Source organism: Coregonus clupeaformis, chromosome 16 (genome assembly GCF_020615455.1).
Source record: "Coregonus clupeaformis isolate EN_2021a chromosome 16, ASM2061545v1, whole genome shotgun sequence".
NCBI lineage: Eukaryota > Metazoa > Chordata > Actinopteri > Salmoniformes > Salmonidae > Coregonus > Coregonus clupeaformis.
Window position 1 is genome coordinate 36,087,208 of NC_059207.1, and position 19,816 is coordinate 36,107,023.

At 44.2% G+C, this 19,816-nt stretch overlaps 1 protein-coding gene across 4 annotated transcripts in view; it reads right to left on the reverse strand.

Moving 5' to 3' along the window:
• Positions 1–4,327: 4,327 nt before the first annotated feature.
• LOC121584810 (calcineurin-binding protein cabin-1-like) overlaps positions 4,328–19,816 on the reverse strand; it is a 70,598-nt gene continuing 55,109 nt past the window's right edge. For all 4 annotated transcript variants that reach the window (XM_045225702.1, XM_045225704.1, XM_045225703.1 and 1 more), the window contains exons 34-38: positions 14,761–14,835; positions 8,050–8,320; positions 6,739–6,894; positions 6,420–6,622; positions 4,328–6,114 (exon numbers count right to left, since the gene is read on the reverse strand). In XM_045225702.1, coding sequence (XP_045081637.1) covers positions 5,962–6,114; positions 6,420–6,622; positions 6,739–6,894; positions 8,050–8,320; positions 14,761–14,835 — 858 coding nt within the window. In that variant the 3' untranslated portion in view covers positions 4,328–5,961. The remainder of the gene's footprint in view (positions 6,115–6,419; positions 6,623–6,738; positions 6,895–8,049; positions 8,321–14,760; positions 14,836–19,816) is intronic.

The window sequence follows — 19,816 nt, forward strand, 5'->3', positions numbered from 1 at the left end:
GCAATATGATCTCAGAAACCTACCCACATCCTGGTTCACTCTCTCCACCTGCCCATTACTCTCAGGGTGGAAACCCGAGGTAAGGCTAACCGAGACCCCCAAGCGTTCCATGAACGCCCTCCAGGGACCCCGATCAGACACTATATCCTCTGGAACCCCGTAGTGCCGGAAGACGTGGGTGAACAAAGCCTCAGCGGTCTGTAGGGCAGTAGGGAGACCCGGCATTGGGATGAGACGACAGGCCTTAGAGAACCGATCCACAACGACCAGAATAGTGGTATTCCCCTGAGAGGGGGGAAGGTCCGTGACAAAGTCCACCGAGAGGTGAGACCACGGCCGTTGTGGAACGGGCAGGGGTTGTAACTTCCCCCTGGGCAGGTGTCTAGGCGCCTTACACTGAGCGCACACAGAGCAGGAGGAGACATAAACCCTCACGTCCCTAGCCAATGTTGGCCACCAGTACTTAACACTAAGGCAGTGCACTGTCCGGCCAATACCTGGATGTCCAGAGGAGGGTGACATATGAGCCCAATAAATGAGACGATCACGGACCTCGAGCGGCACGTACGTCCGACCCACTGGACACTCTGGGGGAGTAGGGTCGGTGCGTAACGCCCGCTCAATTTCCGCATCGACCTCCCATACCACCGGTGCCACCAGACAAGACTCCGGCAGTATGGGAGTGGGCTCAACGGACCTCTCCTCTGTGTCATACCGCCGGGACAGGGCGTCTGCCTTACCGTTCTGGGACCCTGGGATGTAAGTGATCTTAAAAACGAACCGGGTCAGAAACATGTTCCACCTAGCCTGACGAGGGTTCAATCTCCTAGCTGCCCGGATGTACTCCAGGTTACGATGGTCAGTCAGAATGAGAAAAGGGTATTGAGCCCCCTCAAGCCAATGCCTCCACACCTTTAGGGCTTGAACCACAGCTAACAGCTCCCTGTCCCCTACGTCATAATTACGTTCCGCCGGGCTGAGCTTTTTAGAATAAAAAGCGCAGGGACGGAGCTTAGGAGGCGTGCCGGAGCGTTGCGACAGTACTGCCCCAATACCGGCCTCTGACACGTCCACCTCTACCTGGAACGCTAAAGTGGGGTCCGGGTGCGCCAGCACCGGAGCCGAAGTGAACAGGTCCTTCAGTTTACTAAACGCCCTGTCCGCTTCAGCCGACCACTGCAAACGCACCGGGCCCCCCTTCAGCAGGGAAGTAATGGGAGCTGCTACCTGTCCAAAACCCCGGATAAACCTCCGGTAGTAATTGGCAAAACCCAAAAACTGCTGCACCTCTTTAACAGTGGTTGGGGTTTGCTAGTTACGCACGGCTGACACACGGTCAATCTCCATCTTCACCCCTGACGCGGACAACCGATGACCCAAGAAGGAGATGGACTCCTGGAAAAACAGAAATTTCTCTGCCTTGACATACAAGTCATGCTCCAACAGCCTACCCAAAACTCGGCGCACAAGGGCTACATGCTAGGCTCGTGTAGAAGAGTACACTAGGATGTCGTCAATGTACACTACCACACCCTGCCCATGCAGATCCCGGAAGATCTCATCCACAAATGATTGGAAGACTGAAGGAGCATTCATTAACCCGTATGGCATGACAAGATACTCATAATGACCTGAGGTGGTACTAAATGCCGTCTTCCATTCATCTCCCTCCCTAATGCGCACCAAGTTATAGGCGCTCCTGAGATCCAGTTTTGTGAAGAAACGCGCTCTGTGCAATGATTCAGTCATACTCGCAATCAGAGGAAGAGGGTAACTGTATTTAACAGTGATCTGATTGAGACTACGGTAATCAATACACGGGCGCAACCCTCCATCCTTCTTCTTCACAAAAAAGAAACTTGAGGACGCAGGGGAAGTGGAGGACCGTATGTATCCTTGTCTCAGGGACTCAGCTATGTATGTCTCCATAGCCGCCGTCTCCTCTTGAGACAGAGGATACACATGGCTCCGCGGGAGTGCCGGACCTGTCTGGAGGTTTATCGCACAATCTCCCTATCTATGAGGTGGCAATCGCGTCGCCCTCGTCTTGCTGAACACAAGTGTCAAATCCTCATACTCAGGGGGAATGTGCATTGCGGGCACTTGGTTCGGACTCTCCACCGTGGTCGCCCCAACGGAAACACCTAAACATCGCCCAACACACTGGTCAGACCATTCCTTGAGAGCCCTCTGTTGCCACGAAATGGTGGGGTCATGGGTGATTAACCAAGGAAGCCCCAGCACCACGGGATACGCAGGAGAGTCAATCAGGTACAACTGAATGATCTCCTCATGACCCCCCTGCGTCTTCATCTTTAGTGGCGCTGTGACCTCCCTAATCAACCCAGATCCCAACGGGCGGTTATCTAGGGCATGGACAGGGAAGGGTGCATCAACGGGCAGGAGGGGAATCCCTAACTTAGTACAACATTTCCGATCAATAAAATTCCCAGCTGCACCTGAATCGACTAGCGCCTTATGCTGGGAATGAGATGCAACCTGAGGAAATACCACAGGTATACACAAGTGAACAACAGAGAGCTCTGGGTGAGTGGGGCGCCTACTCACCTGAAATGACTCCCCAGTGCGCGACCTGTTGCCCCGATTCCCTGGAGACCCTCCCCAGCACCTAGCCGCAGTGTGTCCTCCACGGCCACAGTTGGTGCAGGGGACGGCCCCCCTCGGGTTCTCTCTCCTTCTCTCTCTAGCGCCAGCACCCCCGAGCTCCATAGGGCTCGGCTCGGAGGTGCTGGGGGATGGAATGGACGGCCCCAACTCGGGACGTCCGCGGGTGTCCAGCAGGGTATCCAGACGGATGGACATGTCCACCAGCTGGGCGAAGGACAGATTGGTGTCCCTGCAGGCCAGCTCTCGACGAACGTCCTCACGCAGGCTACACCGATAGTGGTCGATGAGGGCCCTCTCATTCCACCCCGCATCCGCCGCTAGAGTCCGGAAATCCAGGGCGAACTCCTGTGCGCTCCTCTTCCCCTGTCGGAGGTGGAACAGACGCTCCTCCGCCGCTTTACCCTCAGGAGGGTGATCGAATACAGCCCTGAAGCGGCGGGAGAACTCCGCGTAGCCGATGGTGGCGGCGTCTATTCCCCTCCATTCGGCGTTGGCCCACTCCAACGCCTTGCCGGAGAGACAGGAGATGAGGGCGGAAACGCTCTCGTATCCCGAGGGCGCCGGGTGTATGGTGGCCAGGTAGAGTTCCACCTGAAGGAGGAACCCCTGACACCCGGCTGTGGTGCCATCATACGCCCTCGGGAGCAAGAGCCGAATCCCACTGGATTCCGGAGCTGGTCTGGTGGGGCTGGCCGATGGTGGTGGTAATGTAGGAGGAGGTGTGGGCACACCTCCCCTTTCCCATCGGCGCAGGGTGTTCATCACCTCCTGCATGGCGGAGCCGAGTTGCTGGATCCTGGCGTCCTGGCAGCTGAACCGATCCTCCAGCGACTCGGTCGCCGCCGCTGCTCCTGCTGACTCCATAGTATGGTGTGTTGTTCTGTCACAAGCTGATGTGGATGCGGTGTTGGAGTCAGGCGCAGGACACAGAAGCTTAGTCGAAACGACTTTAAATTGTCACAAAGACAATAACAAAAATAACGGGCCTCAAACACAGGAGGCGAGCGATTACGCAAACAGTGCGTAAAAACACTAACTACTAGAGCACAATAAAGATACACCAACGGACAGGCGGACAACAACACACAACTGCAAACAAAACCAAAGGAAACTTATAGGTGACATAATCAATATATAAGACGAAACAGGTGCACCAACAAGACAAAACCAAACAAACAGAGAACATCAAGCGGTAGCAGCTAGTACTCCGGGGACGACGAACGCCGAAGCCTGCCCGAACAAGGAGGAGGAGCAGTCTCGGAGGAATTCGTGACAATTACAGCTGCTGGGGGATGAAGTTCAAACTCAACCTAAATATGAAAATAAACAGAACATTTCAGTTCAAAACACCAAGTAATGAAAATATGTATTAAAGAGATGAACGGGATCTTAAGCAATTAGACATTCGTAAAATATCATACGAATTAGAATTCATAACATATCATACGAATTAGAATTCATAACATATCATACTAATTAGAATTCATAACATATCATACGAATTCATAACATATCATACGAATTAGAATTCATAACATATCATACGAATTAGAATTCATAACATATCATACGAATTAGATGACGTTGTACACATTGCGCACAATTTTCGGGGACCCGTTTTGGCTCGTGAGCGCTACTTTCAAAACTACAGGCTGAAATTATACAGACAGTATAATTAAAGAGCACCAAGACCAGGTAAGAGTGTATCACGTATATTTTTGGTTTGTGACATCTTTAATGCGGCAAGTTAATATGTAGAGAACAACAACTCCCCAGCCTGAGCCAAGGTTTAAGGTTGAAGAGCAGAAGAAAACCCTCTCAGCCATTATACATTCCCATAAGAAGCTCAGCAGTAGAAATACAAAACAGTATTTTACACCAAAAAATACAAACATCCATTTACAGGTAGGTAGTCAAGCAAGACTTGTTTGGGTGATGATGCTTTACAATTATTCGTTCATAATTTTTTCCTTTTTAAAAAGTCTTCTTATAGACAATTTACAAGAAACATATGGTAAATATCCTTTTTATAGAAACTATCTGTAAAAAACATTCTATTGTCATCCTCTGAGTTGACATAGAATTTAAACATATTTACCAAGGCATTTTCTCTGAATTAGGAACATCCACACCTTCCATTCCAATGCCAACGAATTCAGCAAATAAAACTGAAACTACTGATGAACATACATATTAATTAGTTCAATTTCAATGTGCTACCTGAATTTACTAGAATGGAGGTGTACTTGACCCCAACGCTAAATAAACACCCGGACCATGTAAGAGTTGCCTCATTTGAGAATATGTTTTAAGTGTGATATGTACAAAAGCTAATTCAGACTAATCCAAAACATCACTTTGTCTATTATTCTGAGCAATGCTGGTGACAGGACCTCCTCCTGGAAAAAAAAGGGTCCTCCAAGCTACAAATCCACACAGAAACAAAAGGACAAAATCAAACAAGACTTGATATAATACAGTTGAGTACAAAAATAGAACATAAACAAGAGACAAATCAAAGACATCCCACTTGGAAGTGTAAACATATCCAATCTGCTACAGGTTATTAGGCTTGGAGAAGTAGGGTCCTCAACATTGCTTTAGGAGCCCTATATAAAACTCTGGTTTGCAGTCCTTAGTTAATCTTAGTGTCCATGAAAATACAGGTCACATACAACTGTGTATTTCTCGCCGTTTAGATTCCTATATCAATGTGTATGGACAGAAGTTGTCTGGCAGCTGTGATATGTTGCCATGGCACATTTCATCATGTTGAAGCACCTCAGTGTGGGATGTTGCATCACAACAAGGATTTAGCTGCAGTTGAAACATACAGTACAAGCAGGCCAAATTCTAGTCCCCATTACATGTGCAAGATGTATAAATCACAGCCAAGGATGCCAACTGCACTGCATGCTAAGAATGTATCTGCATAGCAACAATCCACCACCAATTCTGACCATTTAACTTACAGTAAGTGTAGATCATCATTCTACACCTTCATGTGAAAGACTACAGAGAGCTTGGTTAGCTGGCAGGTGTGATAAGTGTAAATGGCACTTTGCTAAATTGTTGTTGAACTAAAAACATCCCCAGTCATCCAGTGTCAAGAGCAGAACATTGCGCATTTGCACATTTTCACTTCAATAGCTTTTTTTCATTCAGACAGCTTGAAATTACAAGATAGACCAACTGCACCAACACAGAGACACTAGCTGCAGTGACATGTACCATTCCATCATTTCAAGACAAGGGGGGAGGTGGAGGGGTTTGATGGTAGTCAGGTCTAGCTCGAAGGAGTGGCCTGGGTTTGTTCAGTCTTGTAGCAGTGGCTCAGATGTCCATGTAATCATCCTCCTCATCCCCATCGTCTGATTCACTCTCCAGAGATGACTCCTGGCTGGAGGTCTCCTGCACCTCCAGGGCTGGCTGGCTCAGCGTCTCCTTCTTCACTGTGGCCGCCGACTGGGAGGACAGGATCACGTTCTACACAGGGGAACAGGAGCAGAGAACAGGAGGGTTTAGTTTCAGTAACAGACAGGGTGAGAAGATAGAAAGTTGCCAGAGAAATAGATAGAGATAGATAAATAGATATGCTAGAGAGAGAGAGAGAGATAGGATAGAGAGATAGAGACAGGATAGAGAAAGAGAGACAGGATAGAGAGCGAGAGAAATAGATTTACATGTACATTTACGTCATTTAGCAGACGCTCTTATCCACAGCGACTTACAAATTGGATAGGAGGGCGAGACAGAGAGAGAAAGAGAGGAGAGCGAGAACGAGAGAGCACCTTGAGTCTCTGCTTGGTTTCCTCTGAAATACTTCCTTTGGGGGAGAGCAGGGTGGGAGTAGGCGGGGTGACGGTGATCTCCGGGGGGAACTTGGTGACGGTGGAGGGGATGAAGAGCTTTGGCATGTTGGGGGGGATGCGCGAGCGGATACGACTAGGGTCCGACATCTTGGACTGTTCACTGCTGCCATACAGCTGCTGGTCTGAACAACAGAGGAGGTGGGACAGAGAAACATTATGACAACTTCTCAAATGGATCCTCCCCTTATTAGAATTCTTACTTTCCCTCTTGGTATTTCCTGGTTGTAAATGTTCTTACCTGAGCAGGGTTGTGTGGCACTACAGGAAGCAGGCTCGTCATGGTGCCAGCCTGCAGCCTCCTGCCCTGGGGACACAGTGGCCAGCTTCATTTGTTGGCAAAGATGAGACTCCTGCTGTCTGTAGGACAGTCCCTCTGGGGGCTCCTCACGTTCCTCTGGAGAAACACAACCACATCACATCACCTGGCTGGGTCACAATCCATACAGCATTCAAAACATATACACCAGCACAGTGAAGAAAGACAAGATGGCAGGCTCTCACTCATACTTCTGGGATTGACGGAATAACCCATTTGAGACTGATTGAGTATGCAGTGAACTATACTATAGCAAGAATGTTTGCAATGACCAACATTAACATGAGCTTACTGGAACATAAATGTCATTTTTATACACAGACAAACAAAGCCACTGATTTCAAATATTGTTCCAGGCTGCCATAACAGACCCCACAATGAAAGCTGGAGGAAAATAGGATATATGAGGGAGTAATGCCTCAGCATGCAGCATACAGTAGCGCTGGCAGCACGGACAGCAAATACAATAATCCACTCTCTCTCTACCCGATCTCTTCATTCAGGTTGCCTGGGAAACCATTAGTAGATTTCAGTGCCGAGCTTCCTGATGCTGAGCATTGATCTCCTTAACCTCGTGTGTGTGTGCACTCTCATGTGGATGATATCCTCCTTAAATATTCAATGTACTCAACAATCAGGACGGTAAACTAAAAAGAGGCTTGACACAATTGTGTCATACGGAAACAATGTATCATCAGGAGAACAGTGTTCCAAGTTAGACAGATAATTATTTCAAACACTTCCATCTGTAAGTGTCAGATGTGCTATGTACTAGGGAGACATAAGTGACTTACTAAACCAGAAAGTCAACATTCAACCAGGTCATGATGTACAGTAGTTACGCAACACAGCTCTGGGTGGGCAAGTGTGCCCCCTGCTGGCAGGCTATCTAATTGCACAGTGACAGACCAAGAGCGAGAGAGAGCAGCTCTGACAGTCTCATCTGTCCTCCTCCCCTAGAGAAGCAGGTACAAAGCAGGGTATCATCAACTGCAGATAGAGTACAGTGAACAAAACCAGTTTGTAGCTAACTTACTGTGAGTGTTACAAATCAATTCACATTACAATATATTCTCCAAAGAGGATCCACACAATTTTAATGAAATGTTTGATGACCTTATCCTCTTTGTAGTAGCATATTTTAAACATGTTTTTTAACAGACAAGTTTAACAGGCAGTGTTACTGCTGTGTTTTATGAAATGTACTGAGAAAGGAGGAGGGAGGAAACTGACCTGTTTGGGGGTGGAAGGCCATAGTTGAAGCAAGGTGGATGGGCAGGGGGGCTCTCCTGTGCTGGGGCTGACAATGCTCGTGGGAGCCGCTGGCTGGAGGTCTGGGCACCTTGCCCAGGGGCTCGTACTGGAGTTTGGTTTGGCTATCCTGGACAGACAGGGGGTGGCAGGCAGCGTGGCTGAGCAGGACTGGGGTGGGCAGAGAGGCAGGGAAGAAGATGTCGCGGTGCTCCTTGGAGTACTTAGGTGTTGTCGGGGCATCACTGGCAGACTGATGAAGATAAAGATAGAGTGGCAGTAAGGAGGAGGAGCCTGACTTGGAGTGCCCATCTGCAGTCAAATATTATTTCCCCTGTACAGATAGAGCACTGCCAACTGCACATAATAATAATAATAATAATAATAATAATAATAATAATAATAATAATAATAATAATAATAAGCCATTTAGCAGACGCTTTTATCCAAAGCGACTTACAGTCATGTGTGCATAAATTTTTACGTATGGGTGGTCCCGGGGTTCGAACCCACTACCCTGGCGTTACAAGCGCCATGCTCTACCAATTGAGCTACAGAGGACCACGAGGGAGAATGTGCTGGACATAGAACCACCGTAGAAACAGTACGAGTAATCATAGCCAATGCCATCTCACTGTTCACACAAAAAAATGACCGTCATTACTATTACACTGACTTTATGCTAGAGCAGTGTCCTATGGAGGTCTCAGGGGGTCTGAGGCTTCCTTCTCTGTGTGGAACCTGTAGTGTGTGGTGTCAGACTGGGCAAGCAGGCAGGTCGCTGGAGGGGGATCTGATCTGCCACCACAGGAACACAACTCCAGGTCTACACTCCACCCCTGCCTGCCACTCTCCCATGCGTGTTTTGAGGACTACTCATAAACACAAGAGCTGCACAAACAACCTGTGACAAGAGCTCCCACAGCCGCTGTCATGGCAACCGGAAGAACACAGCCAATGGCAAACAGCATGAATACAGTTTCCGTTCGGTTTTCCCTCTGAAATAGGAAAGCTTTGGACTGAATGCCATCTCTTTTTTAAAAGTAGCTGAATGGTAAGGACACATTGGATAACTGGGAAGGAGGAATTCGATGCAGGGCACTGATAATGATATACATGAGTAGTAAAGCTAATCAAATGAAGGTAAGAAGTCAGAGGGTCAGTGTAATTTCATCTCACTTTAAAGATTCAAATCAAATTATTGCACAAGAGGGAGTATATATGATTTTCTATAATGTTATCATGACTCATGTCCAGGTTAAAGTTGGAATCCATTGCAGTGAAACTGAAATGTCCATTTGCGATATTACAATAACAAAATACATTACTTAAAACAGCAAACACGTTTTATTCCCTCTGACATCATTGCACGCGCGATAGAACAGCAGAGTATGTACTAAGGTTTTTTTTATTTTATTACGTTGCCGAATGCTCATCTCCTACTTTTAAAAAACAAAACAAAAACAGTAACAATTGTGCCTGGGGGCGACCAATGGCACCGTTTCACCTTTCGTGGGTCTCAGCTTTAAGGTAACATGACTACCAGGTTGCCACACAACACAAGGTTAGTCTGGATCAGTCAGCTGATCTACCGATAACATTGCTCACTTGGTATTTTTCTCAGGATCCCACTGCAGGGATTTATAGTCAAATCCTGCTCTGAGTCAGAATTGTTTTTATGAGGCTCCATGAGGTATTCACACAGGCTTCAACAAACAAATCAACCAACCAAACCTCCAACTGTAACAGACCCACAGCACAGCTCAACACAGACCAACAACAGCAGCTCCCACAGGGTTCCACTGCTAGCTTTGAAGCTTCTTATATCATGAATTATACATAAAGACATAGGAACACAATAAAGACCCTTTGCTCTGAGAAAAAGTACCTGAGAGCACTGCAGCAGACTCTTCCGTGCAGCCTAGTTGTTGTTTCCACCATTCATTGTGTATCATCTGTAGACTGCTTACAGCCAGACTGGTTTCAAAGTGGATGGTCCCTTCTGCAATTACTGAGATGGGGTTTGAAAGCAGCTTATTATCTCTGTATATGTCAACTCCTGTTCTGATCATCTTTTAATGAAATGATTGCCTCTCCAAGTTATCGTTATAGCCAAGTTATCGTTCCTCCAAATAAGACTTAGTTCAAGGGCTGTCACTGTTTCTTTTAGACCTGAAGCTCCATATTCTACCTGGACTTAGGCAGGTGGCACTGAAGTCTTTGAGATGTGACCTGACTTCTTGGTAAGGAGGACAGAGTGCCAATGAGACCATGGCCGCCCACAAAATTGTGCAAATAAGTCCCAAGTAAATGGATGGATGAAACTGCAAGATATTATAATGAATCCTCTCAATACATGACTAGCAGATAGTGCAGATTATCCCACCCACATGAGTAACAACCAGGCCCCTGCAGGGGAGTTGCTTAGCCTTATGCCAACCTCCTCTTACCAGGCGTGAGCTGTCTCAAAGATCACATAGCCCAGCTGCACAATAACAACAACTTCTGTACCTTAACAATGGCAACTCTGCAACTCATTATAATTGAGTGTCTTGATATGAACTCATCCTTTTTCAGGCTCAGTAAAATGTAATCTCTATACACAAGAGAGGGTTCACAGTGTGCTCACTGTAATGTGATGATCAAGCTGTTTGGTGACTGGGCTACGTTGTATGAATCTTCTGTCTCCGTTCACAGGTGTCACTCAGTCATCTAGATTTGTGCACCTGAGAGAGCATACATTTGGCCTGTTTTAGGTTAATGTCCTGCTGAAAGGTGAATTTGTCTCCCAGTGTCTGTTGGAAAGCAGACTGAGCCAGGTTTTCCTCTAGGATTTGCCTGTGCTTAGCTCTATTCCGTTTATTTTTTGTCAATGACAAGCATACCCATAACATGATGCAGCCACCACCATGCTTGAAAATATGAAGAGTGGTACTCAGTGACGCGTTGTGTTTGCCCCAACTATTACGCTTTGTATTCAGGACATAAAGTTAATTTCTTTGCCACATTTTTAGCAGATTTAATTTAGTGCATTATCGCAAACAGGATGCATCTTTTGGAATATTGTTATTCTGTACAGACTTCCTTCTTTTCACTCTGTCATTTAGGTTAATGTGGAGTAACTACAATGTTGTTGACCATCCTCAGTTTTCTCCCATCACAGCCATTCAACTCTTTATTAAAGTCACCATTGGCCTCATGGTAAAATCCCTCTCCGGCAACGGAGTTAGGAAGGACGCCTGTATCTTTGTAGTGACTGGGTGTATTGATACACCATCCAAAGTGTAATTAATAACTTCACCATGCTCAAAGGGATATTCAAGGTCTGCTTTTTTTTTTTTTACCCTTCTACCATTCTTTGCGAGGCATTGGAAAACCTCCCTGGTCTTTGTGGTTGAATCTGTGTTTGAAATTCACTGCTCGACTGGGGGACCTTACAGATAATTGTATGTGAGGAGTACAAAAATGAGGTAGTCATTCAAAAATCATGTAAAACACTATTATTGAGTCCATGCAACTTATGTGACTTGTTAAGCAAATTTGTCCTCCTGAACTTATTTAGGCTTGCCATTTACTGACTCAAGACATTTCAGCTTTTCATTTTTTATCAATATGTAAACATTTCTACAAACATAATTCCACTTTGACATTATGAGGTATTGTGTGTAGGCCAGTGACACAAAATCTCAATTTAATTTGTTTTAAATTCAGGCTGTAACACAACACTGTGGAAAAAGTCAAGGGGTGTGAATACTTTCTGAAGGCACTACATTAGCCCTTCCAAATAACAACCACTAGAATAGTGACTAGACCTTGAATACAAACAACAATGTCAATTAAATCTAAAACATGGATTTGTGACAAAAATCCCATGGGAAACCTGTATGTGGTGTGATAAATGGGACACACTGATGACAGCTGACCACATGCACACTGTTATGAAACCATCCTGCTTGGATCCAGCATCAAAGTCTTATCTACATCATGACTTGTGATGCACACATACACTGAGCCTTTATAGGGCCATGACCACAACCCTTATCTGTATAAATTATGCTAAATACCTGTAAATTGTGAGCTATCGTAGCCTACCCATCATTTTCTCCCTCCAGTATGCTGTACTGTGGTTTACATTACCGTGACAACAGGATGAGAGACCCTAGCCGGATACAGAGGCAGGGGGATGGGGGCTCAGTGACTACCCACAGATGAGGCAGAAGAACTGATGATTTTATAAAGAATGTGAGAGATAAACACAAAGCTCAGCTGCAATGATTATAGGTTAGAGTGAGCATCACACAACAAAGCTATTATAATGGGCTTTTTCCAGTTTCACGTTGGATATCACTTGCATTTTAATGGATCTAATATCACTGTGTCTAGCGCCTCTGCATATGGCTGCAGAATAAAAAAATGTATTACAATTTTCCCTATATAATTCAATGTAACATTTCCTTTCATGTGCAAATAGCAATGCCGCACATACCAATGGAAATACTCAGTTCAAACCAATAAGTTCTGCAACTACTGTGTGAAGACCGAGGACAAAAAGGAACATTCTCAGTGCACCTGGGGTTATTTTAAGCACTGGCAGGATGGTGCAGAGAAGAAAGCCCTGGGATTTACCCAGCTTGAACACTGCTCATCTTACTACAGACAAAGACCGCATGTTAATAGCTCACACTGTCTCACGTACTCTATGGAAGAGAGAAGAATGTCACTCCGTTAGGAAACTCAACACTCTGATCTAGTTGACTCCTTCTGCAGCCAGTCACTGCTGTGTTGCCCACCCATGGAGCTCTGCAGGCTTCATAAGCTAACAGCACAGCACCCAAATAAGGGCAAACAGAACTAGCACAAATCCCCAGCAGACATTTCAGCTAGTTATTTCCCTCAGTTAGGCTACAGTGCTAAACAAGGCTACAGTGAATGGGTCCCAACAGTTGTTGCCTTATTCTGTCATTAAATATCCTTTATTATAACTACTGAAACCCTCAATCTAAAAGGACTGTCTTTCCTATACAGTCAGAGACACTAGCAGTCAGACATGCAGAGTAGAGAGTGTATTATTTGGCTTTAATTTAAACTCAATTGACACATACGGAAAGTATTCAGATGCCTTGACTTTTTCCACATTTTGTTACGTTACAGCTTTATTCTAATATTGATTAAACACATTTTCCTTATCAATCTACACACCATACCCCAGTTTTTTTTGAAATTTTTGCAAATGTATTAAAAATAAAAAACAGAAATACCTTATTTACACAAGTATTCAGACTCTTTGCTATGAGACTCGAAATTGAGCTCTGGTGCATCCTGTTTCCTATTGATCATCCTTGAAATGTTTCTACAACTGATTGGAGTCCACCTGTGGTAAATTCAACTGATTGGACAAGATCCCACAGTTGACAGTGCATGTCAGAGCAAAAACCAATTTGGCACTGATGCTCCAGATACTCAACTAGTCTCAAGAAGGCCAGTTTTATTGCTTATTTAATCAGCACAACAGTTTTCAGCTGTGCTAACATAATTGATCAATTAGCCTTTTAAAATGATAAACTTGGATTAGCAAACACAACGTGCCATTGGAACACAGGACTGATGGTTGTTGATAATGGGCCTCTGTACGCCTATGTAGATATTCCATTCAAAATCAGCCGTTTCCAGCTACAATAGCCATTTACAACATTAACAATGTCTACACTGTATTTCTGATCAATTTGATGTTATTTTAATGAAGGACATTAAAAACAAGGACATTTCTAAGTGACTCCAAACTTTTGAACGGTAGTGTATGTAAATATGATATTTCAGTATTTTGTTGATAATAAATTAACAAACATTTCTAAAAACCTGTTTTTGCTTTGTCATTATGGGGTATTGTGTGTAGATTAATGTGGGATTTATTTTATTTTATCAATTTTAGAATAAGGCTGTAACGTAACAAAATGTGGAAAAAGTCAAGGGGTCTAAAAGCTTTCTGAATGTACTGTACACTGTAGTTGCAAACAAGTGCTTTGAATACAATGGAAAGGGGTTAAAATATACGTTACAGCAGCCTTAGGGGAAAATAGTGAAATGGCACTGAATGTGTAGTGCAAACAGAGTAGAGGAACAGACATGCTATAACATCATCTAGAAATAAACAAACATGCATCAAAATGGATAACGTATCCCAGATAGCAAAGAGGAAGTAACAGAACAGAATGTGTCATGATTAACAATCACTGAATCATTGCTTTTCCAGTATTTAGTGAGTAGAGTACTGTATCATTCCCCCAGGGCATCTATCCATGGCTGACAAGTTTCAAGTAGTATGGGGGGAATTATTTAGATCTAGCTTAACATCTTGCGGATGGGAAAGACAACAAGCAATCAACCTGAAGATTTATTTGAATTGTGGGACCACACATCCCTCAACTAGCTTCAATCAAAGCCCAGATGTATTGAAGAGAAGCCCTGGCTTTGGAAGAACTCTCCAGTCAGATGAGCAGATGAAACAAATGAGAATATGATATAACCTGGGGTAGATCTATTTGTGATCAGTGCTTCGATTCAACTCCTGGGATATATGGACATATTGAATGTTTACATTTGTGAGTGTTGTGTTTGTATGGGGTCCATGTAGATTATGTAGAGTATATGCATGAAATATGCACTGTGTGTGTGTGGGCCAGGTCATCCTCCTACCTGTCGTTGTGCTGACGTGGCCATCTGTATCTGGCAGAACTTCACTGCTTGGTCCAGCGCCACATCCTCGTCCACCTGTCCACACCATGAGAGAAGAGAACAGAGACGATCAGAGCAACATATTCTAACACCGTTCATAGAGCCACGTTAGCACCAATGATTCAGCTCCGGATGACTAACACATAGCGAATGGCCTTGTGATTGTGGAAGTGTTTCCACTAAGCGCCTTCTAAACAGCCGGTAACGGACACATTTTCGGCCCACTACCTTTTCCACTTCATAAATTATTTAGTTTTTTTTTTCATTTAAAAGTTTCAATTCGCTAGTCATAAAAGTCTGTCCAGCCTTCTCCCAGCAGGTGCCGATGCCGGCTTGAGCTGCGAGGCAGGCAGCTTGAGCAGCTAGGTGATTTACTCAGACCGAGAGACAGGGACACGGTGTGATGTCTGTATGATAACCAGCATTGTGTTGCTGTTTTGAAGAACTGCCTGGTACGGTACATTGACTATTGCAATGCAAATGAGTTCCGTTGCTGTTCGTGAATTACTGCGTTGATACTGACATGCACTATCTCTCTCAAAAGGGAATACGGGAAGCAAGTATGTATAACCTGCTTTTTGAGACCTTCTGTGTGGGTTACAGTGCATTCGGAAAGCATTCAGACCGCTTGACTTTTTCCACTTTGTGACGTTACAGCCTTATTCTAAAATTGATTAAATTGTTCCCCCCCCCCCCTCATCATCTACACAATACCCCATAATAACAAAGCAAAAACAGGTTTTTAGAAATGTTAGCAAATTGATTAAAAACAAAATACTGAAATATCACCTTTACATAAGTATTCAGACCCATTACTCAGTACTTTGTTGAAGCACCTTTGGCAGCGATTACAGCCTCAAGTCATCTTGGGTATGACGCTACAAGCTTGGCACACCTGTATTTGGAGGTTTCTCCCATTCTTCTCTGCAGATCCTCTCAAGCTCTGTCAGGTTGGATGGGGAGCGTTGCGGCACAGATATTTTCAGGTCTCTCCAGAGATATTCAATCGGGTTCAAGTCCGGGCTCTGGCTGGCCACTCAAGGACATTCAGAGACTTGTGCCGAAGTCATTCCTGCGTTTTCTTGGCTGTGTGCTTAGGGTCGTTGTCCTGTTGGAAGGTGAACCTTCGCCCCAGTCTGAGGTCCTGAGCACTCTGGAGCAGGTTTTCATCAAGGATCTCTCTGTACTTAGCTCCGTTCATCTTTCCCTCGATCCTGACTAGTCTCCCAGTCCCTGCCGCTGAAAAACATCCCCACAGCATGATGCTGCCACCACCATGCTGCACCGTAGGGATGGTGCCACATTTCCTCCAGACGTGATGCTTGGCATTCAGGCCAAAGAGTTCAATCTTGGTTTCATCAGACCAGAGAATCTTGTTTCTCATGGTGTCCTTTAGGTGCCTTTTGGCAAACTCCAAGCGGGCTGTCAGGTCACTCCACAGTAAAGGCCTGATTGGTGGAGTGCTGCAGAGAGGGTTGTCCTTCTGGAAGTTTCTCCAATCTCCACAGAGGAACTCTGTAGCTCTGTCAGAGTGACCATCGGGTTCTTGGTCAACTCCATGTTTGCTCATTTTGGACGGGTGGCCAGCTCTAGGAAGAGTCTTGGTGGATCCAAACTTCTTCCATTTAAGAATGATGGAGGCCACTGTGTTCTTGGGGACTTTCAATGCTGCAGACATTTTTTGGTAGCCTTGCCCAGATCTGTGCCTCGACACAATCCTGTCTCAGAGCTCAATGGACAATTCCTTTGACCTGATGGCTTGGTTTTTGCTCTGACGTGCACTGTCAACTGCGGGACCTTATATAGACAGTTGTGTGCCTTTCCAAATCATGTCCAAATCAATTGAATTTACCACAGGTGGACTCCAATCAAGTTGTTGAAACATCTCAAGGATGATCAATGGAAACAGGAGCTCAATTTCGAGTCTCATAGCAAAGGGTCTGAATACTTATGTAAATAAGGTATTTCTGTTTTGTATTTTTAATACATTTGCAAAAATGTCTAAAAACCTGTTTTGGCTTTGTCATTATGGGGTATGGTGTGCAGATTGATGAGGAATATTTATTATTTAATCCATTTTAGAATAAGGCTGTAACGTAACAAAAATGTGGGAGAAGTCAAGGGGTCTGAATACTTTCCGAATGCACTGTACATATACATTTTCAATTTGGATCTCCAAACCAAATCCCTAACTCCTCGGATCGGACTCGAGCCAAACCTGGAGGTTATCATGTGAGAAGCTTGATGAGAACAACGATGATGAATAAACATCTGATTTTAGTCCGTTGGTATGACGTTCAACAAAATACGTATTTTATGGTCATATTTTGGTCATAGTAAAGACGTCTCAAAAAAGAGTGCTGTGTTCAAGACAACTACGAAACTCAGAGTAAAAATGTGGGTACGTTTTTTGCGTAGAGCTTCCTATTGGTTGATTCTGATACTTTCCAAGTAGGAAACTCGGACCTCACCTTTCTACAACGAGTTTGCAAGTCGAACATTTCAGAGTTCCACGTTTTCTTGAATGCGGCCTTTGATGTGCATGTGACGTTGTCCTACATCATACTTCCAGGTCCTGTCTCCTAATCGTTTGAATGGGCTTGACGTTTGTACCATTACATTCGTGAAAACGCATTCATTTAAGACATATAAATTATATTTGAATTTACTGCCATATGCCTTCTATGAAGTTTTGGCACTGAAGACCATTTCGCTACGTGTTTTCCCGTTGAAAACCTTTCAAAAAACCAACAAATGTTCAAAAACTACAAGTCTACTTCCTGGAAAATGACGTGTCATTTCATTGGGTATTTTGGTCATATGACGTCACAACCAGAATATGACCAGAATAAGACGTCATAATGACGTTGTGTGCCCGCTGGGTAGGCTACAACATGTCGATAACATCGTTTATACACTTTACGAAAATATAAACGCAACATGTAAAGTGTTGGTCCCATGTTTCATGAGCCGAAATAAAAGATCCCAAAAATTGTCCATACGCACAAAAACCTTGCGTTTCTAAAATGTTTTGCACAAATTTGTGTGCATCCCTGTTAGTGAGCATTTCTCCTTTGCCAAGATAATCCATCCACCTGACAGGTGTGGCATATTAAGAAGCTGATTAAACAGCATGATCATTACACACAGGTGAACCTTGTGCTGGGGACAATAAAAGGCCACACTAAAATGTGTAGTTTTGTCACACAACACAATGCCACAGATGTTTTGAGTGAGCGTGCAATTGTCAGGCTAACTGCAGGAATGTCCACCAGAGCTGTTGTTCATTTCTCTACCATAAGTTTAATGATTAGCCTTGAATATTTTGGTCAGTAAAGATTGTCAGATGGCTCCATATGCTTTGCTAATCAATCACCCAGTTAATTAGTGTGCATGCACACCAGGGGAGAACGGCAAGGCTGACTCCAGTACTGCAGGCATTGTTTTCCGATAACAGGACACCGCATTATAGCGAATGGGAAAATGGCAATCTTCGTGTAAATATTTTTTTTTTATTGGTACCAATAATTGTTTGTATTACACCAGATGTATGTCCTTGAACAGATTATTAAAAAAATCGCACATAGAAGAAGTTAAGGATAATTTAGTTGCTAATGGCAGCCAGAAGTACTCCGGTCGTCCTTCAGCTTGAGCTATTCAATGAGAGGGACATGAAGCGCGGAATTCCTAATATAGGTACTTTGACTTGGATTGGATTTGTGCCACAAATGCTAAAAAGTTAGCATTTGAAACAGTGGCCGGGTAAACAAAACCAAAGCATGGATTGCTGTCATATTGCAGTCCATAGACCGCTTACAGGGTTAGGAACTCAATGTCATTTTTACATTTGTGTGAACTATCCCTTTAATGTTAAAAAAAGGTTTAATATTCTCTCACTTAGAAAATAGTCCTGATCATATAGGCCTAGACAATATCCAAAACTAACCATACACTGTATTAATCCATTTTCAGTCATTTTAATTGGGAGGTCATGTAATTCTACTCAATACCACAACTCATTTTAACGATCTGGGAAGTTAAATTAAATAATTTAGCGGTGTATTTCGGATGGAATCATGGCATTAGAATGTACCAGAGGCCACCAAAATAGAGCTCGTTCTGCATGCCCCCGGACCCCTTTAGACAGCCCGGAAACACCCTGGCTGGATACTTTTTTCTAAATTTGTCTGGCTACTCCATGTACCTAGGGAAAAAACTACAGTACGTAGCCGTAGTAATAGGAGAAGGTGGCCCTCATTAGGTCTCTCGCTGTGGAGGCTGGCTGCTCTCTGTCTGTCAGTAGATGTGTGCGAGTCAGAAAGCTGATGCTGTGCAGGAGTAGCACATGAAAGGAAGCCTCCATGTTCACATATCCCTCAAACAAGCTACTTTATTATGTGGTGGTGTGGTTTTAAAGACATTTTGGTTCTGCATTGACCAAACTACTGAAAGAGCTACTTCCTGTGCTTGGCCCTCCTATGTTGAACATAATAAATTGCTTCCTATCCTCCGGATGTGTACCAAACTCACTGAAAGTGGCAGTAATAAAGCCTCTCTTGAAAAAGTCAAACCTTAACCTGGAAAACTTTTAAAAAACGTAAAAATAAAATCGGCCTATATCGAATCTCCCATTCCTCTCAATTTTTTTTGAAAAAGCTGTTGCGCAGCAACTCACTGCCTTCCTAAAGACAAATAATGTATACGAAATGCTTCAGTCTGGTTTTAGACCCCCCACTGAGACTGCACTTGTGAAGGTGGTACAGTGGGGAAAAAAAGTATTTAGTCAGCCACCAATTGTGCACGTTCTCCCACTTAAAAAGATGAGAGAGGCCTGTAATTTTCATCATAGGTACACGTCAACTATGACAGACAAAATGAGAAAAGAAAATCCAGAAAATCACATTGTAGGATTTTTAATGAATTTATTTGCAAATTATGGTGGTCTTGTATGTCTTCCATTTCCTAATAATTGCTCCCACAGTTGATTTCTTCAAACCAAGCTGCTTACCTATTGCAG